The sequence below is a fragment of the Haliotis rufescens genome, unplaced genomic scaffold (genome assembly GCF_023055435.1).
Source record: "Haliotis rufescens isolate VD_foot unplaced genomic scaffold, xgHalRufe1.0.p SCAF_19, whole genome shotgun sequence".
In the NCBI taxonomy this organism is placed as follows: domain Eukaryota; kingdom Metazoa; phylum Mollusca; class Gastropoda; order Lepetellida; family Haliotidae; genus Haliotis; species Haliotis rufescens.
The window spans coordinates 23001955-23023037 of record NW_025963879.1 but is presented as its reverse complement, the minus strand read 5'-3'; the positions used below and the strand labels follow the sequence as shown (position 1 = coordinate 23023037).

At 40.1% G+C, this 21083-nt stretch overlaps 1 protein-coding gene and 1 non-coding gene across 3 annotated transcripts in view; both read right to left on the bottom strand.

Annotated features, from left to right (window-relative positions):
* LOC124135326 (retinoblastoma-like protein 1) overlaps positions 1-19102 on the bottom strand; it is a 36871-nt gene extending 17769 nt beyond the window's left edge. Inside the window, exons 1-11 of one of the 2 annotated variants that reach the window (XM_046500599.2) lie at positions 18874-19102; positions 18419-18552; positions 18033-18230; positions 17383-17430; positions 10925-10989; positions 9106-9231; positions 8192-8352; positions 7023-7087; positions 4225-4396; positions 1820-1986; positions 495-576 (exon numbers count right to left, since the gene is read on the bottom strand). In XM_046500599.2, the coding sequence (XP_046356555.1) occupies positions 495-576; positions 1820-1986; positions 4225-4396; positions 7023-7087; positions 8192-8352; positions 9106-9231; positions 10925-10989; positions 17383-17430; positions 18033-18230; positions 18419-18552; positions 18874-19011 (1356 nt within the window). In that variant the 5' untranslated portion in view covers positions 19012-19102. The remainder of the gene's footprint in view (positions 1-494; positions 577-1819; positions 1987-4224; positions 4397-7022; positions 7088-8191; positions 8353-9105; positions 9232-10924; positions 10990-17382; positions 17431-18032; positions 18231-18418; positions 18553-18873) is intronic. The other variant, XM_046500600.2, reaches the window with a different exon arrangement.
* LOC124135415 lies at positions 5906-6006 on the bottom strand. The gene has a single exon (XR_006861236.1). It is a non-coding gene; the product is annotated as a small nucleolar RNA U6-53/MBII-28 (small nucleolar RNA).
* Positions 19103-21083: the final 1981 nt, after the last annotated feature.

Here is a 21083-nt window from a genome sequence, read left to right as displayed (position 1 = left end):
GTGTTTTTTTGCGATTCTTTTACAAGCAGTACTAATCTGAAGTTAATTACCTCTCTCTCTCTCTCTCATACATTGAATTGAATTTTAGGCAGAACATTTTGAAAACCAACTAATAATCAATACAATGTCTAAAGACATACTGCTACATCAGAATACATTACAAAAAGGTATTCAAGTATTTAACAGAAGAGTTAACCAAATTCAAGGCCTTTTCAAGACATTTTAGCAAATTTTAAGCATGTTCAATAAGTTCAAGGCAGATTCAAATTTAAGGCCTTAATAAGTCCTGCAACATTCAAACCTCTTTTAATTTGTGCTAACCTTGTATTTTTATGCACTACCAGTAGAATATATTTAGCAACACCACCACACTTGGATCTCGGTCCTGGTGAGCTAATATATCCTTTTGAAACAAATGGATTTGGGAGACGGAACATTTTTATCATATTGCCAAACAATGTCAATCCTTTCTTCCCCTCTTTGAGGACACTTACTTGTACATAATGTGTGCAGAAGATCTCGCCCATATCCTGCACTCTGGAAACAATGTCATCTTTCGGGTCTTTGTTGCACTCTCTGGAAAGAATTAGCAAAAAGGTTACCATGGTTACAGTATTAATGTCTCACACATACGTTAAATAATTTCCCCAAAATACCAATTGCATTTTGATGGCTACTTGTGGCAATTCTTGTTCCCATTCTTGTCAGTTGTAATGTCCTTAAAACATTTCTTTTTCAAACAAGGACAATTCCCCCTGCTCCCCATAAATTCGAAAGAACAAATCATCGGAACAAGTCCAACTTGATTCGAGAATTTCTACATCTATTTCTATTTCTGTCTGTCTATACGTATACAAGAGTAGTTATTGAGCTATCAAAACTATACAATGGAATTGGGATTTGGAACTTTGTATTGCTATGTCAGGTTCACACCACTATGGACAGTCAAAATCAAACTCGTTGCCAAGGAAAAAGAACAAACATAAATTCTAAAAATCCCTGAATAGCAAAAGGCACAAGTTGACAACCTGGTCTTTGTGTGTGCAGTTTCAAAAAGGGTGTCTAAAGATATGGTCAGGACAAAAACCATTATGAAAAGAGTCAAAGTCAAACTTGTTGCCATGGAAACAGGAAAAAATATTGACATGTAAATAGCAAAAGGCACCACTTCAGCCCCTGATTAATACATGTACCAACTCTGTTCTGCTCCAGAAACTACACCTACCTCTGTTTCTGTTAAGTTTAACTTGTTCCCATGGAAATAGACACCACTTTAGCCCCTGGTTAATACATGTCACAAAATCGCTTAAAAATCTTTTGCGGTTATACTTGGGAAACGAAAGACGGATGGATGGAGCAGATGATAACTACATCCCCCCATTTCAAAGGAAGGATATTCTCTTACCTCACTAACCTTGAACGAGAAAAATCGGGTGGCAGCAATTATGTTGAAACAAACCCTTTAACAGCTCCTTATCGTGAGAGTGCAAATTGACAAGACTAATTGTGCTAATGATGTGCTCTATGTTTCCAACGCCCCCACAAATGTGTTTCCAATTCAGCCCATGGTAAAAGAGGGTACGCAGGTAGAAATTTGTTGGGTTTTTTAAAGTTTTTGTTGCCATATTCAAAATTCCTGGCTTATCTCTGGATGGTGAAGTGCAACAAATTTGTGATAGTGGCATAAAATTTGGAAAGAAAGTGTTGCAACTCAGGGGGGAAAGGGGGCGAGGGGTCCTGATCAAGTTTGTCAGGGAAACAAGAAACACAATATTCTGCTTGTGGCCTAAGTTTCTAAAGTTGACATGTTACTACTTACCCGAATACTTCCAGGAGAGTATCACTGGGAGAGGTCCTTCTCCCAGACAGAAGAGCTTGTAGGCGGCTAACGCTCTGTGTTGCCGTGGAAACTGGTGTGACACTTGGGTCCTTGTCCTTCAGGTAATATCTCCCAGTCAGTGGGGTGGACGGCGCCAAACTTCGTGTCTACCACAAAACAAGAAAACTGTTAAATTGTTTGTTTGTTTGTTGTTTAACACCGCACTCAGCAATATTCCAGCTATATGACGGCAGTCTCTAAGTAATCAAGTCTAGATCAGACAATCCAGTGATTGACACCATGAGCATCGATTCACCCAATTGGGATAGATGACATGCATCAACCAAGTCAGCGAGCCTGACCACCCGATCCTGTTTTAAGTTGTGCACAGCCTAATTCCTGCATAACACAAATCAACCACTACTGCTAATAAAACAGTATTGTGTTGTTTGTTTTCAGAAAAACTTGTTGTTAATGGCGTTGACACATTGAAAAACAGGACAATTGTCATCAACTGGATAATGATTAACAATCAGTCATGGAAACTTAAATGCACCAGAGTTGAAACTACGGCAGCCTATTGTATGGTAACCTCAAGCTAGTTCATTACTGAGACTGGACCATAGGGACTTTTGTTTTCATCGGTCACATCACACAAAACTGTTTTAAAACTTAATGTAGGTGGTCTAAAAAAAAAGAAAATTCAACTTGCAGATTAGCACTACCAGTGCTATTAATGAATAAGTGAAAGTGTGAGTATGGTTTTACACCAGCAATATCACGGCAGGGGACACTAGAAATGGCTCCACACATTGTACCCATGTGGGGAATTGAACATGGGTCTTCGACGTGATGGGGAAACACTTAAACCACCAGGCTGCCCTTTGTCATCTTGTAAACATGGCCAATACTGAATTATTAGTTTGTTTCTTGTTTAGCGCTACTCTGCAAATATTCCAGCTATATGACAGAAGCATGCAAATAAGTCTTGGCCAGTAAAAACAGTGATTGATATTATGAGCAATGATCCACGCAATCTGTGTACATTGACACACGATAAACAAGTCACTATGCCTGAAAAGCCAATCCATTAAGTCGATCTGTTCAACAAGCATAGGCTGCTGGGGACCAATGACAACCCAAAATCCTCATGGGAGAAACACTGAACAAACTTAATGTTCCGTGCATAAACTTAGGGATCCTTTGGCTTGTCTACCTAGTCACTGGTTGCCAAGGTGATTAATAACTAGTGGTAAAATGATACGGGGATACAGCATTGTATCGTGATACAAGGCCCACGATAAATCAATTTACAACTCCTGCATCACGATACAGTCATGCCCCGCTTATACAGACTTCAGATATCCGGAAACCTGGGTTCCCGGACGATTTTAATTCAAAACGAAATAATTACTAGTATATAAATTTACCCGTATATACGGAAATTCAGTTTCCGGAACCGGATGGTCATTTTCATACACAAAACACTGAAATGCACACAAAATTGTCTCACTTACCCGGACAATACACTTCCGCTGGTGGTAATCCTTTGATTCGTGAGAAGTCAATTAAGTTACGTTTGAGACGAGCTTGTTTATTGTACATGTAATCCCATTCGATAAATATGGAGTCTGTGGAGGGCAGAGACAGAGTTTTTTAAACGTGTATGTCTTGAATAAAGATTGAGTGGATGTATCTGTTTGCTCGGTCATCTGTCATGAGTCACATAATTGAAGGGAAGTAACTCTTCCAGTAAGAAGCTGGTTTCAGTTATACGGAAATTCGTTTATACGGACGAATTGTGAAATGACGCATGTGTCCGTATAAACGAGGCACGACTGTACATATAATACATTTATAACAAGTTATATCGGTGGAAAAACATGTTATTAACAAAATATTAACAGAAACTGTTCAACCACCAGCTTATGCAGATTGTCTAGTATATCATGGTTGGAATGTAGAGTCAGTACAGTGCCGTTTGTGAGATCAGAGCACAGTAAGTACATTAAACGAGAATAGTAAAGAGAATGTACCGTATTCGACGCAATAAGGGCCCCGCTCTAATAAATGCCCACGGCGATGTTTGCTAAGATATTGGCTAGTGAACAATCCCAATTAGCACCCCTTCCGATTGATCAATGTACACAGGACATTTATTTGCGTATAATACGCACTCGTGTGTTATATGCACCCTTAATTATGGGCAATAAAGTTCTGGAAAAATATATCTGTCGTAGATAAACATTTCAGGCTGTCAGCATAAACCACGAAATTTATCTTTCAACTCTGTTTTTTCCCACCAAAATAATATTCTAATAAGAGCCCCCTTTTTCTAATTTTGAGAGCTCCCCCTGGGCGCTTATTACGTCGAATACGGTATGTATGGCCAGGGTTGTCCTTACCTGGTCCACATGCTGCCTCAATGACTTCTTCTTGGCCATCTGTTCTGCAAAGTCTGTCCCAGGTTTCCCCGGCGTACCAATCTCCTCCTCTGCCTCCTCCCCGAGAAAGATCCGCTCGTCAAAATCCCCGACACTCAGCACATACTCTTCATAGGCATTATTGATCGACTTGCTGGAAGAGATATGATGAACCTCTCACTGTTAATACAATGTAAAACCTGGCCCAGATCCTGCCATATACAATTACAATGTAAGGAGTGTGTTCAAACAAACTAAATGGCCAACATCCTGTTTTCTACATTGTCAGAAATATAACAGCTACACCACAGAAACACATGTTTACAGGGATTTATCTATGTTTCCTCATAAAGTGCCTTTTTTTCATAATTGAGATATTAAAAAATTGGATGTTTTTACTGTTTATAAATAGGAGGAACGGAAATGTAACAGTCATTTACTGCAGGCTTGGGGCAGTTGATGCCCAGGTGTAAGACAAACACCTGGTTTACTGTTAAAGTGAGCAGTAAACCCCATTTGTACAGGAGGTGTACAGTGCAGTACACACGGTACACACAAATAGTAAGGCAATGTCAGAGTGTTTCCTTTCCCTGTGATAACAAGCATGAAATACTCATATCCCCCGCCAATATGACATGTCCGGTTGTGTGCAATGCATTAGCTCTTGTGAACTATGTAAATGGCCTAATTGCAGCACTAACAAGTCCAACTTGTTGCAATGGAAATGTGAAAAATAAAAATTTCTTAAATTCCGAAATAGCAAAAAGCAGTTCAGTATGTGTCTGGTAAACATGCATAGTTTTGTTAGAAAGTATTGAATGGGTTTTGAGTTATGCTCCAGAAACAAACACTACCCAATAGAACCCAAGTCCAACTTGTTGCAATGGAAATGAAAAAATGAAAATTTCTAAAAAACCTAAATAGCAAAAGGCACCAGTTCAGTATGTGCCTGGTAGACATGCAAAGTTTTGTAAGAATGTATTTAACGGTTTCTGAGTTATGCTCCGGAAACGATTTTGGGACACACACATTTCTATATCCCCCGCCAACTTCGTTGGGGCCGGGCATAACTAAGTTTTATTCCTAGTCAGTCTCCATTGTGAAAACACACACTACAAGGCACGCCCTTAGGCAGAGATTAGTAAACATCTCAAAGGACTACTTATTTTCTCCCAAACCTAATTAAGTTAAACAAGAGTTTGCCACTAACGTGGCTATATCCCCCGCCCCTGTTGCAGAATTTATGACATAATTAAATCTAAACAAACCCTAACCTTTTTTAACCGAGGTGGAACTTGTCATGAAAATTGTAAAAATAAAAACTTCTAAAATTTCTCAATAGCAAAAGGCACCAGTTCAGCATGTACCTGACAGACCTGTCAAGTTTGATGAAAAAATATTGAACGGTTTATGAGTTATGCTCCGGAAACGAACCCTACCCTCACAGAACCGAAGTCCACCTTGTTGCCATTAAAACGTAATAAATAAAAATTTCTAAAATTTCTCAATAGCAAAGGCACCAGTTCAGCATGAACCTGACAGACCTGCAAAGTTTGATGAAAAAATATTGAACGGTTTATGAGTTATGCTCCTGAAACGAACCCTACCCTCACAGAACCTAAGTCCACTTTAAATATCCAGTTATCATTATTCACAACAATGCACTCTTCAGTTATGCGAAACTTCAACTCATGGTTTATCCTTTCTTCCCAGCACATCTGGGTGTCCAGGTATCTGTATTAGCATGGCAAGTCATCATCAGAATGCGGAATTGAAAGCTAAAATCATTATCCTTTCAAAAGCAAACAAGAGTTTGCCACTAACATGGCTATATCCCCCGCCCCTGTTGCAGAATTTATGACATAATTAAATCTAAACAAACCCTAACCTTTTTTAACCGAGATGGAACTTGTCATGGAAATTGTAAAAAATAAATATTTCTAAAATTTCTCAATAGCAAAAGGCACCAGTTCAGCATGTACCTGACAGACCTGCCAAGTTTGATGAAAAAATATTGAGTTATCCGGAAACGAAACGTGACGGATGGACGGAGCCCGTTTCTATATCCCCCGCCAACTTTGTTGGGCGGGGGATAATAAATAACTAGCTCTAGAGGTAGTTTGGAGCTCATTTCAGATTAGTGGTTCATGCAATACACTTAAGATTTAGGTCAGAAACATTTAGCCCTTCTGAATGTTCACTGGTCTCAGACTAACGCACTGTCCGTGTCTAACCCTGAACTGAGCTATGCACGAGATAATTATTTATTGGTGACCATATTTACCCCATCCTAATTTTATCTTACACCAACATTGGAGTCCAGGGGATGTATTCTGCCTACAGATACGGCAGATGTCATTAGTCAGCAGTATTCCTGTCAGCAGTGGCCAAGTATTGGGTGCTGGGGATCTATTTCAAGCACGCCACAGACACAGACAATGGGGACAAGAAGCCAGAGTTCCAGAGTGAGTGAGTGAGTGAGTATGGTTTTACACCACTTTTAGTAATATTCCAGCAATATCACGGCAGGGACACCAGAAATAGGCGTCACACATTGTACCCATGTCGGGAATCCAACCCTGGTCTTTGGCATGACAAGCAAACCCTTTAACCACTAGGCTACCCGACCAACCGCCAGAGTTCCAGAAGTATATTATCATGACTAATAGAGTGATGCATGTCAAGGCAAAACAATAACATGATTAAACAATATCTGAAGTCAATGTTTATGTTCACATTCAGCAAACACACATAAAAATACCACTTCAGGCATAACTCACCTATTGACTTCGAAGTTCCCAGTCTCCAAAATTGCCGACAATGTTTCCACTTTCCCTTTCAGAATCTACAACAAATGCAACAAACAGGATTAAAATACCAGCAGCTTGAGACTTAGTGTGTTTACAGCTAACATCCAGTATAGGAGTGTAAGGGGTCCTTGTCATACCTTAATGTTGAAAGCATCAAATTTAGGAGATCCCTCAATTATGTCAAATACTGGATTGAGTCAATGAATGGAGTCAGAAATACTCCAGCTCCGTCGTGGGAGCCTGGATTGTAAAACCAAACCAGTGTATGATAACAACAATCAGGGCTCCACATCATTTTGGGAGCCATTAAGTATTTATTCATTCATAAGTTATCATTCACATTGGTTATTGATAGTTTTCTCTGGGTATTCAATATACAGTGAACTAAGTTTAAAACGAACATGCTTATAACGAACTGACGGATATAACAAACTGGCTTCATGGTCCCAGCCATTTGTTGTATATGCTGTATATATGCTCAAAACGAACTACGGTCATAACAAACTAAAATAAGTGGTACCTTTGTGTCCGTTATAACCATAGTTCACTGAATATGTACTCCTTTGGGTGCGGTCGGGTCGATATTATTTTACTACTGAGTGATCATTTTTCTTAATAATTCTGCTTCAAATGCTGTTCTGTGCTAATTTTTGGCTAGTCGATCATCGTCTCTACTAAAAGTGGTTGTCAGGGAAACATGCTCCCCTGACAGTCCATCTTCTGGAAGCAAGCGTGTCCACTAGCCTTTATCATTTTCTTGGCTTGACCCTGGTGCCATTTCGCGTAGATCACGGCCCGTGCCCCGACTACCATAGGCAACGACCAAGTCGATCACATAATGAAAACATTCGCGATTTCATCCCCGACACAATAACATAGGCATTGTGGGGTTTAAAAGATGAAAAAAGGCATAATCGTGTCAACAAAGACAGTGGTTAATCACCTTCATAGGAAGGTGTACCAGTATGGATTTTGATTTTTGTGAAATGTTCTCTGATTGGACTAATGATATGTGCTATGGTCCAATCATATTTAGCACAGGAAAGTGGCCTTGATGTGGCAAGGGTGGAAACCAGACTTTGATAAAAAGGCTAGTGGAAGCTCTTGCCTCGGGAAGATGCTGACGGTCATGTACGTACCCGCTTCTCGTACAGCTTCTTGATGTGGGGCTTCCACCAGTGTTCCTTGATGGTCTTGGCCTCCACCACGAGGCCATCGTGCTTGTCACACAGCAGCTGGATGATACACGGAGCCTCCACTGGGGGCTTCCAGTCTCGACTGTGGTAGTTGTCCGGTAAACCTGATCAAGTCAGTCAGTTTGGCTTAATGCTGCTTTGTTCAGTCGTTCAGTATTATCATGGCATGTCAGCTTAATGTGGGAGGAAAGCCTAAAGTGAAACCCGCTAGCACATGTTTGGTAGTGACAAACCTAGAAATATAATCAGGACAATTCAAGCCCACAATCACAGGGTTCTGGCACTCCTAAGGGAGGCAACTCTGCACATCAAATTGCTATAGTTTAGATGCCTGTGCCACCCAGCATCACAGCAATGGCAGCAGGGCAGTGAAAAAAGTCAGGACTAACATCATCAGAAGATGACAAATCCCCCCCGGCCCCTACAAATTCGAAAAAACAAATTATCAGCCTGCTAATGAAGAATTTCTCTCTGATCTGTCTGTCAACATACATAAGTAGTTATTGAGCTATCAAAACAATTGGGATTCGGAATATCGCTATATCCGCGCATTATATGCTGTGGGGAAAGAAAAGAAAGAGAGGAGAGAGAGAGAATAAAAACACTAAGAACGTCAATTGCCACTACAGCAAAGTGTTAAAATGTCCCATTGTATTTAATATGGGCCTTTTTTACAAATTTAGAGGCTAAAAGCACCCCCACCCATCCCTAATTTCATTGTTTAATTTTGGTTTTACAGATCAAAGGTTGTTCAAAAAACAAATAATTTGTTTATTACACACAGATCCTGATTTACCTATTACTTGATTTATTGGCTTGAGTCTGAAAAAGAATAGGTCATTTTCCTCTCGTCCTACCTGAGAATTCAGGGCTGAGCAAATCTTTGCGTCCTCCAAGAAGAGCGTTGGCATAGATCCAGTCGACACAACACACCAGCAGATGGTATGAGTTGACCAGGTCGTCACTGATGGCTGGAAAGTTACCTAGAAACAAGCAACAACTCATCAGCCAACCATACTCGCCTACCGTGGACTTCTCTTCCAAGTTAAGTACTTTGGCAAGCAAATTCATGATATTGCTAAAGCTTGTGACTCAATACGGGGCTCTGAGCAGGTTCTGATAAACCCCAGCTAACCTCAGAAAAAGTATACCAAAATCTCAAGTAGTCCTCACCTAATGTCCATGGCACATACGAGCAATGGTCGAAATTGAGTCAAAAGGTATAGTGTCTTAACCATGATGTTATATTGTTACAAAATGAGCTATAAGGTGAGGTGAAATGGGGTTTAACGTCGCATCCAAGATTATTGCACTTATATAGCGACGTGCATGTACGTGTGTGTGTTTGTGTTGCTGCTTGTACTAGTCCGGACTGATGCCGATTTATAGTACTAGCTCACAGAGATACCATGCCGCAGTTTAACATAAATACCCCACTCAGACACACTGTGATAGTATACTGACTCCGAGCCGACCAGTCCTTGTTTTAGCACCTTAATGCTGAGCGCCAAACAGGGTAACAACAAGTACCATCTTTTAACGTCTTTTGGTATGACGCGGCCGGGGATCGAACCCCGGGCCTTCAGCTCTCTGGGCGCACGCTCTACCACAAGACCACGGTGGTAAATGAGCTACAAACCTGCATGACCCCAACAATCCTAACATTGTGCAAGCATAAAATCGTCACAAGTTTTGTCACAACAATGCTGTTTTCTTAGGATAAAAGCTAAATTAAGAAACTTCCTGAAACAAGTTTCCTTAATGTTACAATATAAATTACTTAATTATGATGTTTACCAAACACTCTGACATTTGGCGGAACCCACTTGGGGAATCCCAAAAACAATCTGATGAGGATCAAAATTATGATATGCATTTGTGTATGGTCTGTATATTACACATGGTCAGAAGTGCCATCCTGAAATGAAAGTTTAGAGTACTTAAGGGGTACAAAAACGAAGAGTAATTTCATGTGAAAGAGAGTAATGTTAACAGTACCATGTTCGATTTCCAAGGTAATATCAGTGTACAAGCAATTAGTTCCCTGTCTTCAGTCTTCACTCGCAGATCGATAAAATGACCTGAGAGTGTTTTTACATAGTCAGAGTGAGTGAGTTTGGTTTTATGCCTCTTTTAGCAATATTCCAGCAATATCACGGTGGGTGACACCAGAAATGGGCTTCACACATTGTACCCATGTCAGGATTTGTCACTCGTCAGCAAACTACCGGATAGTTGTTGAATGCTTCAAGCCACTGGTGGGTTAACAATTTGCTCTGATATTTTATGTGTGAACAATACATGAGATAATGACAAAAACCGTAAATTGGGTCGAGGACAAGAGTAAATAGCACAATTTTGTTTGTTGTTTAACACAGCACTCAGCAATATTCAAGCTATTTGGCGGAGGTCTGTAAATTATCAAGTCTGAACCTGACAATCACGTGATTCACATCATGAGCATCAATCCACTCAATTGGGATATGATGACATGCATCAACCAAGTCAGCGAGCCTGACCACCCATTCCTGTCAGTTGCCTCTTATGACAAGCATGGGTTGCTGAAGACCAATTCTAACCCGGATCTTCACGGGTGCTAACTTTTAAAAAGGCAATACAAAACCCATCATTTGTCATTACTGACACTGTTTCCATAAACAACATGATTCAACTCACCTTTCACTTGAACAAACATTGTCCATGCGAAGTTGAAAACATCTGCGGGTGTGCAGGGCAGGCGGCTGCAAGAAGACAAAACAACAGTTCTATATCAGTTGGTACATACATATTCCAGTGAAACATCTAACCTGAGGAGCATCCATATACAAGATAATACTAACCCTATCATTTTGTTTGTTCGTTTGTTGTTTAACGCCGCACTCAGCAACATTCCAGCTATATGATGGCAGTCTGTAAATAATCGAGTCTGGACCAGACAATCCAGTGATAAATATCATGAGCATCGATTCACGTAATTGGGATCGATGACATGCATCAACCAAGTCAGCGAGTCTGACCACCCGATCCCATTAGTCGCCTTTTACGACAAGCAGAGTCACCTTTTACGGCAAGCATGGGTTGCTGAAGACCTATTCAACCCCGACTAACCCTATCAATTTGGAGAGTTCACGTTGTTGAAACTGAGAGTTTAGTACATTTTTCCAGCCCTTTCAGACCTGGACCCACTTGCACAAAGCGAAATTAGAACTACAGATGTCGACACCACTGGTAATACCCCACTTGTCTTTCAGACAAGCCCGGACTTCAAAATTCTTTGTTTTAAAGTGTCAATGGCAGAGTTTAGATCATAATGGCACAGCTAACAGTAGGTTCAGGTGCCTTAAAGGCACACTTAGAGATTAAACAAAAGTACCATGTGACTTTCTTGTTATGAAGCCAGTGAGAAATGTACTTTGCGACAGTGAAGTGCACAAACACATAGGATATAATAAATGTATGAACAGAGTGTCAATTAATGGATTTCTTTTTTTCGCTTAAAAGTATTCTTCGTGTTGGAACACACAAACATCTTATCAGTGCCCTGGCATACTTGATAAAACAATGCTTCTATCTCTGAAATAGTTAACGTAAAATAACAACATTTTTGGAGAAACCAAAATGCCCATCTACATGTTTACTGCTCTTGGACTAATGGGCTAGAGGCAGTGTTGGCGTATTCAGTTGAGCACCATTACTCTTCATGCATGTGGGGACAAGAAACTTTTCCTAAACAAACTGTTGCAAATAGGGAGGATGTGTTTGCTTTGTTGTTAAAAGTTCAAGATTTCGTTGGTTGGTTTGTTGTTTAACGCCACACTCAGCAATATTCCAGCTATATGACAGGGGTCTGTAAAGAAATCGAGTCTGGACCAGACAATCCAGTGATTGACATCATGAGCATCGATCCACGTAATTGGGATACGATGACATGCATCAACCAAGTCAGCGAGCCTGACCATTCGTTCCCGTTAGTCACCTTTTACGACAAGCATATTCACCTTTTACGGCAAGCATGGGTTGCTGAAGACCTATTCTACCCCGGAATCTTCACGGGTCTCAAGATTTAGGGGGTCCCAGGATTAAAATACCGCAGGCTCCCCCTGAACTGCAAGCAGTTCTTTGTTGAATGCAATACTCAATATAGTCTAGCAATATGATGGTGACATGTTGATAATCCGGCCTCTACTACACAATTTAGTGCAATTTTAATGAGCATTGATACCTAAATTAGATACAAAGACATGCAATCAATCAAGTCACCACACAATTCAAATCGGCCGTCTCAAGAAAACCAGAATCACAAAAGCATTGTTCTAAATGAGCTGTGGACTAGATCACTAGTTATATTAAGTCATTTCGATACCAATTCTCGTATCACGGCTAACAGTATATCCATACATTAAACATTCAGTGAATTGTTGCAATACGGTGGAATCTGACAAAATAGGAATTCGGTGCACTCCAGACTCCCCCCCCCTCCCCCCATGTCCCCTCAGTTCCTTAATAAGTTATCATTACTCAAACTGACCTACAACTCTCCTAAAATCAAGATCCAGCCAATTTACAAATTGAAAAGAAGCAGACTGGACCACACCAGACTCGATATTCTCTCACTTGGAAGTGGGCTCAGTCATTGTCAGCTAAAACAAACAATGCTGATCCTGCCTGTTTTTTGTTTTTGTTTAAAGCCTCACTCAGCAATATTCCAGTCATATGACAGGGGTCTGTAAAGAAATAGAGTCTGGACCAGACAATCCAGTGATTGACATCATGAGCATCGATCCACGTAATTGGGATACGATGACACGTATGAACCAAGTCAGCGAGTCTGACCACCTGATCCTGTTATTTGTCTCTTATGACAAGCATAGTCGCCTTTACAGCAAGTATGGGTTGCTGAAGACCCTTTCTAACCAGAATCTAAACAGGTATAATCCTGCATGTAGTCCTATTGATCTTCACACTTTGCTGTCTGCTTAGTTAATTAGAAATCTACCTGTAAATGAGAAACTCCATTAGACTAACTTAAAGCCATGAGCGTGGCAATAAATAGTGGTAAACTCAGCTTGTCATTATCAAGCACAATGGCTGAGCTACTGGCGTATCAAACTTTTTCTTGCTGAGAAAGTTACTTTAATTAAGGAAATAAAGTCACTGCAAAAAAAGGAAGCAGAAAGATTTAGCCGAGAAGTATTGCATCAGTGAGCCGACTATTATTAAACGTAGGAAAGACTACCAGCAGCAGCAGCAAACAAAGATGAATGATAGTTGCTTTTTAACTGTCTTTTTGTACCCTACCTCGCTGTAAATCAGACTTTTAACCTGTACCAACCATGTCTGAATTAGACAGATTCCACTGAACTGTATGTATAAAAATGTACAGAACATATAAAATGTAAATCTGGTGATCTCTTGGGACTCCAATTCCCTTCAGTGCTGGGGATAGATCTCATTTGACAAAAGAGGTTTATTTCAATGTCTTTCTAAACTTGCCCAATAACTCATGTCACTCTTGGTAATAATATAGAAACACTATACACCATGTTTGTCATGTTTGTATTCCCGGGTTACCAGACACTCAAGTTTGTTTGTTGTTCACACCTCACTTTGAGCCAACCACTCGAGTCCTTGTTTTGTCCCTTTAATGCTGTGTGCCAGTCAGGGTAACAACAAATACCATCTACCGTCGTTTGGTATGATGCTGAAGGGGATTGAACCTTCCGCACTCAAGGCAGACACTATCCACTAGACCACAGGAGGTAACTAGGAAACATACCCAACATTGCAAGCAACTAGAAAACCCTTAACTGGCCAAAAGTACTACCCTTCAAACCTGATTAATAACCAGTTGCTTTGACAACAAGTACTTAAGTGGTGATCTAAGAATATGACAATTACATTCATTCAACTAAATGCTAAATAAGTGAGTGAGTTGGGTTTAACGCCGCTTTTAACAGTATTCCAGTTATAACACCGCGTGTCAGCTTGATGTGGGAGGAAAGCCCGAAGTGATGTAGGTCTCAGACGTTTACCACTTCAGTGAAACCCATGAGCACGGGTATGGTGCTGACAAACCTAGAAACATAATCTGGGCGAACCGGGATTCGAACCCACAATCACAGGTTTCTGGCGTGTCCATGGGACGCAACTCTGCACAGCGAAACGCGGCACCTTAGACGACTGGGCCACCCGTGCCCCCCTTGCTAAGTAAGAGTTAATCCAGCAACATCATCATAATGACAACTATATCACAGACACTTGGCCAGACAAGTGTTGAAAGCACAAAATCCCAACAGAGTATACAATGAAACAGAGTTGCACATTGTGGCCACCCGATTCTCAGTTAAGCTGCTTCTTGTGAGGCCACACATTATTTTTCGTTTCACTGGCCAGTAGCCCCAATGAAAAGCAGTCGGTCTAAGAAATAAATTCAACATAAAAACATTTCCTTTTATCATGTCTCCCTCTACTAATATAGTCCCTCTTTTACAATATAAAATGTCATATATAAATTCCTTGTGTACATCACTATCCATGATTCAAGAGGCCATCTGCAACTCCACAGCAGAATGATTTTCATAAATAAATAAATAATTGACATTTTTATTTCGACCGACTTTGTGTGGCAAAGCTGGAATAAATCCATGAAACATAAGATTAAAAAAGTATGGCTTAAAGCATTTGGCACTGGGGACCTATTCTGACACAAATAGATTCATTGTTATTTAACGTCGTTCTCAGCAATATTCCAGCTATGACAACTGCATTCATAATTCATGAAAGTCTGCTAGCCCGTGACTACTAAATTGTGCTGAGGACAAGTAAAAATCATTAACGTTAATGGTGTTCCAATTTTGAGACAAACTGAAACTAAATAAGTGGGACAAAAAAGTGTACACAGTCAACTTTTTTGTCTTGTTCTGGCCGGGCTTGATACAAACTATGAGGACGAGTGAAATATAGACACTAGTCCTCTCGAGTAGTCTTAAAAATACATATTCTAAAGCCGGTGGGGACATATTCTGAAACAGAATCCCCGAGGGGTCTTAACTAAGATAAAGTAATTATGTCTACTTGAGTTTAATGGGATGGAAAGACAGCATGAGAGTCAGGACAGGTGAATTATTAATAAACTGTCTTAGATATTATTACTGACAAATGGATACCAGGGGGGCTATTTCAAACCCTGTAGTGGAATGGGGGTCGCTGGTAGTCATTCTCACTGCATCAAGACAGCAATATGTGCCCAGGTTTGAACTAGCGATCGACAGGCAACACACAAATTCATTCAGTGAGGCAACAGTTGTTAAAGTGGGGTTCCCAATTCATCAGGGTCTAGTTGGTAAATCATGCAGATCTATTACTTGATCAAGAAGTGAGTGATCACTGCTTAATGCCAAGGTCAGCAACCGTCCAGATAAATCACCAGACCAGACTAACCAGTGACAGAAAGCAGGAGTAACGATCCACACCACCAGGGTCCAGTTTCAGCCAAACAAAAGAATGGGACACCTGACATTTATCTCCTCTTGCAAGCACAAAATTGGGGATCTCTTCTCACCCATAACACCCATAGGGCAAGGAGAGATCCTGTTAGACAATAGAGATTTATTTCAAAATGTCCTTCATAAAAGAAGTAAATCATTTGACGCTTAGAAATAAAATAGCATAATTGAACTATGGTGTATTTATAGGTTACCAGCCATGAAACATATATCCATTTTTAGTCAGGGTACTCAGTCAAGTATGCACAAAATGTAGAGAATTGATGCAGAAATAAATATGTGTCCCAGGAGAGACACAATAATATTCATTGAACCTGCAGCGCATCGAGAGCAGTTAAGGGTGTCTGTTATGTCAAACATCAAACATGTCTACATGATCACGGATTCATTCCAGACTCCAAAGTATTTATCTAAATGTACGGTACACTACACCATTTCATTACTCTACTGGACCCTCATATTGCCTGCAAGGACCCTTAAAATTAATTATTGGGGGTCCCATTGACCCCCACTTTTGTAAGTCAAGGTAAAACCCTGCTCAGTACTAAAGAGTGACCACACAATCAACAGTCTCTTCTATTTACTTTACATCGGGTAATAGACAGATACACAGACATGGGCCCTGTTCTACAAAGCTGTTGTAGCTGTACAACTGTAATAAGTCTATATTTGTGGAGAGCCCTGGTCTAGGTATCAGATTAACCCCAGGTAGGTCTTCCACGTCGGATGAGAGAGTTAAATATGCCAATAGCTGCATCAGCAATGTCTAGCTACTAACAACCAGGATTGAAACTATTAAATGCCATTGGCGGACAATTTGGGAAAAGAATTATTTCGACCAGCAACTGGTCACCAAGTTACAAGTCCCTTCTACAAAGCCATAACATAAGTTGTAACTACATAACAAAATTTGGGAAATTTATATTTCCTATTTGGGAATTATTACTGACATTTACGACAGACCTATTGCCAAATAAAGGCACCCAAGCATGCCTAGATATATCCACCTTGCAGAAGTCAATGAGTGAGTGTAGTTTTACGATGCTTTTAGCAATATTCCAGCAATATCATGGTGGGTGTCACCAGAAATGGGCTTCACATATTGTTCCTATTTTGGGAATCGAACCCGGGTCTTCGGTGTGACGGGTGAACGCTTTAACGACTAGGCTACTCGACTGCCCCAAAGAAGTCAATGCGCTGTATGCTGTTACTGTTGCCACTATACCAGGCATATATATTCCTGTGGGGACATCAATAACAGCCTTCACAAGCTGTACCCTGTGGGGGAATCGAACCCATGTCCTCTTAATGACAAGTGAAGGCATAAACTTCTCATCAAGGCTGTCCAACTGCCCTATCTTTCCCAATTAATATCTCCTGTGACAGTTGGACAAAGATGAACAAAAGCTTCATGTTAGACATTTAGATTGAAATCAGGTGTGAAAAAAGGGTGCAGTGTTATCTATGTTAAACTGCAGCAGAGAAACTACATAACTACAGAAATACCTCAATGTTAACAAGTGCAGCGTCTACATCTACAAAATTTCATTAAATCATGTGTTAGCTCAACTGGTGTCAGTGCTAGAACGCCAACATACAAGGGGTGAGGGGTTGGGATGGAGAGGGTACCTGTTCCGTTCAGATGAAGATACACGGGACTTGCTATGACTAGATTTTCTGGAAATTATCACAACAATTAGAAAAGCATCTGTAATAATATATTAATGTGATGATTAAAAAAGGCACAATCAACAAATGAGCAAAGGGAAGAATGACAACAAAAACTAAATGCGAGTGAACTGCTATAGAATACTACGGCATCCTTCATCAGGTCACTTAAGAACGTAACTTAACATAATAATTAATTATCAAATTTCTGATTAAATACGTCATTACTGAAAATAGCGTCTGAATGAATAGGATGTTATTTAAAAGGAAAAAGGATATATTTTTTAAATATGATTGAATTCTGTTTTCAGAATTGTCTTCACACTATTTATCACAAATGAATATTAAGTTAACAGTAAAACCATTGCATCAAGCCCAATATAATTTCATACAGTTTTCATTTTCATTTGCATATGCAAATGCAGAGTCTCTTGGCTTGAGGGAATCTAAATATAGCCCAGTTATCCGAGTTCCCCTCAGCAACAAAACTCTCTCTTATGTGACCTTGACCTTTGATGATGGGGATGAGCATTGAAGCTAGTATATTATATATACGATCAAGCTACAAGTATATACGTACTAATATATTATCTAGTGCCAAAATTACATACCGCGGTTTTCTGCTCCTCTGTTGTCGTGATATTTCACTCGGTGCTTCAAAGATATCCAAGAAAATGGGCTCGAATTTCTTGAATATCACCGTTGACACTGCAAAATTTCTCTCAAGCCGGTCAACTTTATTCCTAAACTCCTGGGGCAGACTTGCCATATCCGACCATTTTTTCATTTTGTTAAAAAACTGGATCAAGCTGAAAAGAACAGAAATGGACAAGCTTATTGACAAGAATCAGAATACCATCAATTTCATGTTTGTCTTTCCCCGAGATGTTTCTTTCACTTCCGTGTTGCCTTGCCGGCGGACGATTAATATAGACATTTCATGCGATCGAAATAATATTGCTTGCTGTCATGAGAATATTTGTAATTTTTTAATTACCTGAATTTTGCTGATCGCAGCAACCTTGTCAGCGATACGCAGTTGCCTTCTACTTGCCCCCGGCCTACAGTGGGAACCACTGTACGACGACATGCTTCGTATAAAGCACATGCCAACCAATGGAGCTGGTCACCCTGTTAAATAACAAACATTTTATCTACAATCAAATCTGACTTAATTAGATTCGGGTTATTTTCGCGGCTGACACCCGTGATCATAAATAGTATGTATACAAACATCGATACGACCAAAACAATGGGTGATCTGTGCAAGTTTCTAGGACACAACACGATGCAAAAAAAATGTAAGTCATAAATTTGTAATGGAGTGGAATTATGCACTAATTATAACCGCAATCAGATCATTTATAACAGTACTCCGATCAAACCGAGAACGACGGAAGCTACGAATACCGGTCATTTAAACTCAACATGGCCGAACGATAGAGCCCATACTTCAAGAGTATAATTTAGCTGTATCCTTTGGTACGATTCCCACGCCTCGCCCTCAGCAGTTTTGTCCATATTTAAGTCCAAACATAGTTCTTCATATCGTTGTTGCACATTGGCCTCTCCCTCGTCGGACAAGCCCATCTTGGACGAGGAATCTGCGCCGTTCTCAGTGATCGCGGCTGACAATGGCTAGCCGATCACTAGCGTATGATACCGCTACTCACATTCGTGTGGCGGGAAAAACGAGAGACATGTCACCTACCGCATCACACCTTTGAGGTCATATCCGCGTAACGATATAGTTCCCCGTTTAAAGCATATTAACGGAGGTTACACTCTACAAACACAATTGTGACTACGTCAGTATTACTTATTATGAGTTATAATATACATGTTGCTGATGTTGTAACCATATCGATACACTAAAACTTGGTATTTTCTGGCGGATGAATCGGGCACCTTGCAATTGTGACCTAAATGTAAACACAGTACAGAAAACAATTATCAGTGACAATTTGTTGCCAACTAAATAGATTGTCGTTTCAAACAAGAATATATCATTACTTACACCAAATACCAATATTGGTGTAAACTAGAGTCTACTATTCTTATCAGTATAAATCTTTCTAAAATTTAATAACACATTTTTGTTAGTATTCTTTTGATAACTGTTTTCTTAGTGACGTCATTAAATATTTATGACGTCATTGCATTGTTTGTGACAAAATCTTGTGTGTTTCGAATGACTTCGCGTTAGATTGTGTCTCCTTGATGTGTATTTAAAAGTTCTGATAATTTGTTACCTTTGAAGAAACTATTTCAACTGAAATAATGAAATTCTGAATGAAAATCTACGTTTAGATCGTTATTGTAATTTCATTGAAATATTACATTTTCAGGAGCTTTTCTTATAAAGGAATATCAGTTTTGCACATTTCTTAACTTTTATTCGGTTAAGTACTTATCAACATAATCATTACGACGTATACCGTATGTATTATTACTTTACGATTTCAGAACATTAATTGTTAGTATTTTATCATGATCTTTATTCGAAACATTATTTCCTAAGAGGATTATTTTCATCAACTCCGGTGCCCTACCTTTCTACCTTATCTTTTTCTCTATCATTTATCTTTTGGTTTGTTGTTTGTTGATTTACGCCGCACTCAGTAATATTCAAGCTATATGACGGCGGTCTGTAAATAATCGAGTCTGGACCAGACAATCCAGTGATTGGCATCATGAGAATCAATCCACGCTATTGGGATACGATGATATGCATCAACCAAGTCAGCGAGTCTGACCACCAGATCCCGTTAGTAGCCTCTTACGACAAGCATAGCCGCATTTTACGGCAAGCATGGGTTGCTGAAGATCCATTCTACCCCGTATCTTCACGGGTCCTATTATTTATCTGTTACTTTGTTAAATGTTAAATGTTGCTTGTATGTCGCCCACACGTCCACTGTTCTCCTTTAGAGGTGTGAATTACATCCTTTGCGTGCCATGATAATTATTATCATTATTATTATTTATTTTATTCACAAAATCCTTACACACAAAAATATCCTTCGTCACAATGACAGGCATGGGCATATAGCTTCTAAACCCGGACAGTGATTCAAGTCGGCAGGTGGGTATAGCTGTAAATCCGATGAAAGCAAAACTCATCATGTAACAACACGTTGTATTAACTAACGGCTTTGGACAAAGCTCCGACATGCAGATCTGATCGATTAGGTAGAGCACCGTACACTGTAATTACCCGCTGTCGCTCGTTCACTGTCAATCGGATAAGCTCGCCTATTTCCGCGAATCTTCGTTAAAGTATTGCTCAGCAGAGTCCACATTGTGCTCAGATAGCATCGCGAACGCCTGGAGGCACCGGGAAAACTAGGGGTAGTGGGGAGGAGGGGTCGGGGGACGATGAGAGGGAGAGGTCGCCATCTGGACAACCTACCGGCTGCGCGTCAAAACAAAGAGTCGGTGACTTGACGTTTCAGCCGATGAATTTGTAAAGGCTTGGGTTTGGGGGTCTGGGTAGGTGAACTACAGGTTGGTAATTGTTTTTATCAATTATCAGAGAGGTGTTACGTCGGCCGGTAATAAAAGGGGCTGGGTTACCACACATGACGTAATATTACGAGCGTCTCCGGGGAGAAAGATTTGCTTGGTCAGCAAGTTCTCAGTTTGTGTACATGCTGGGTTTA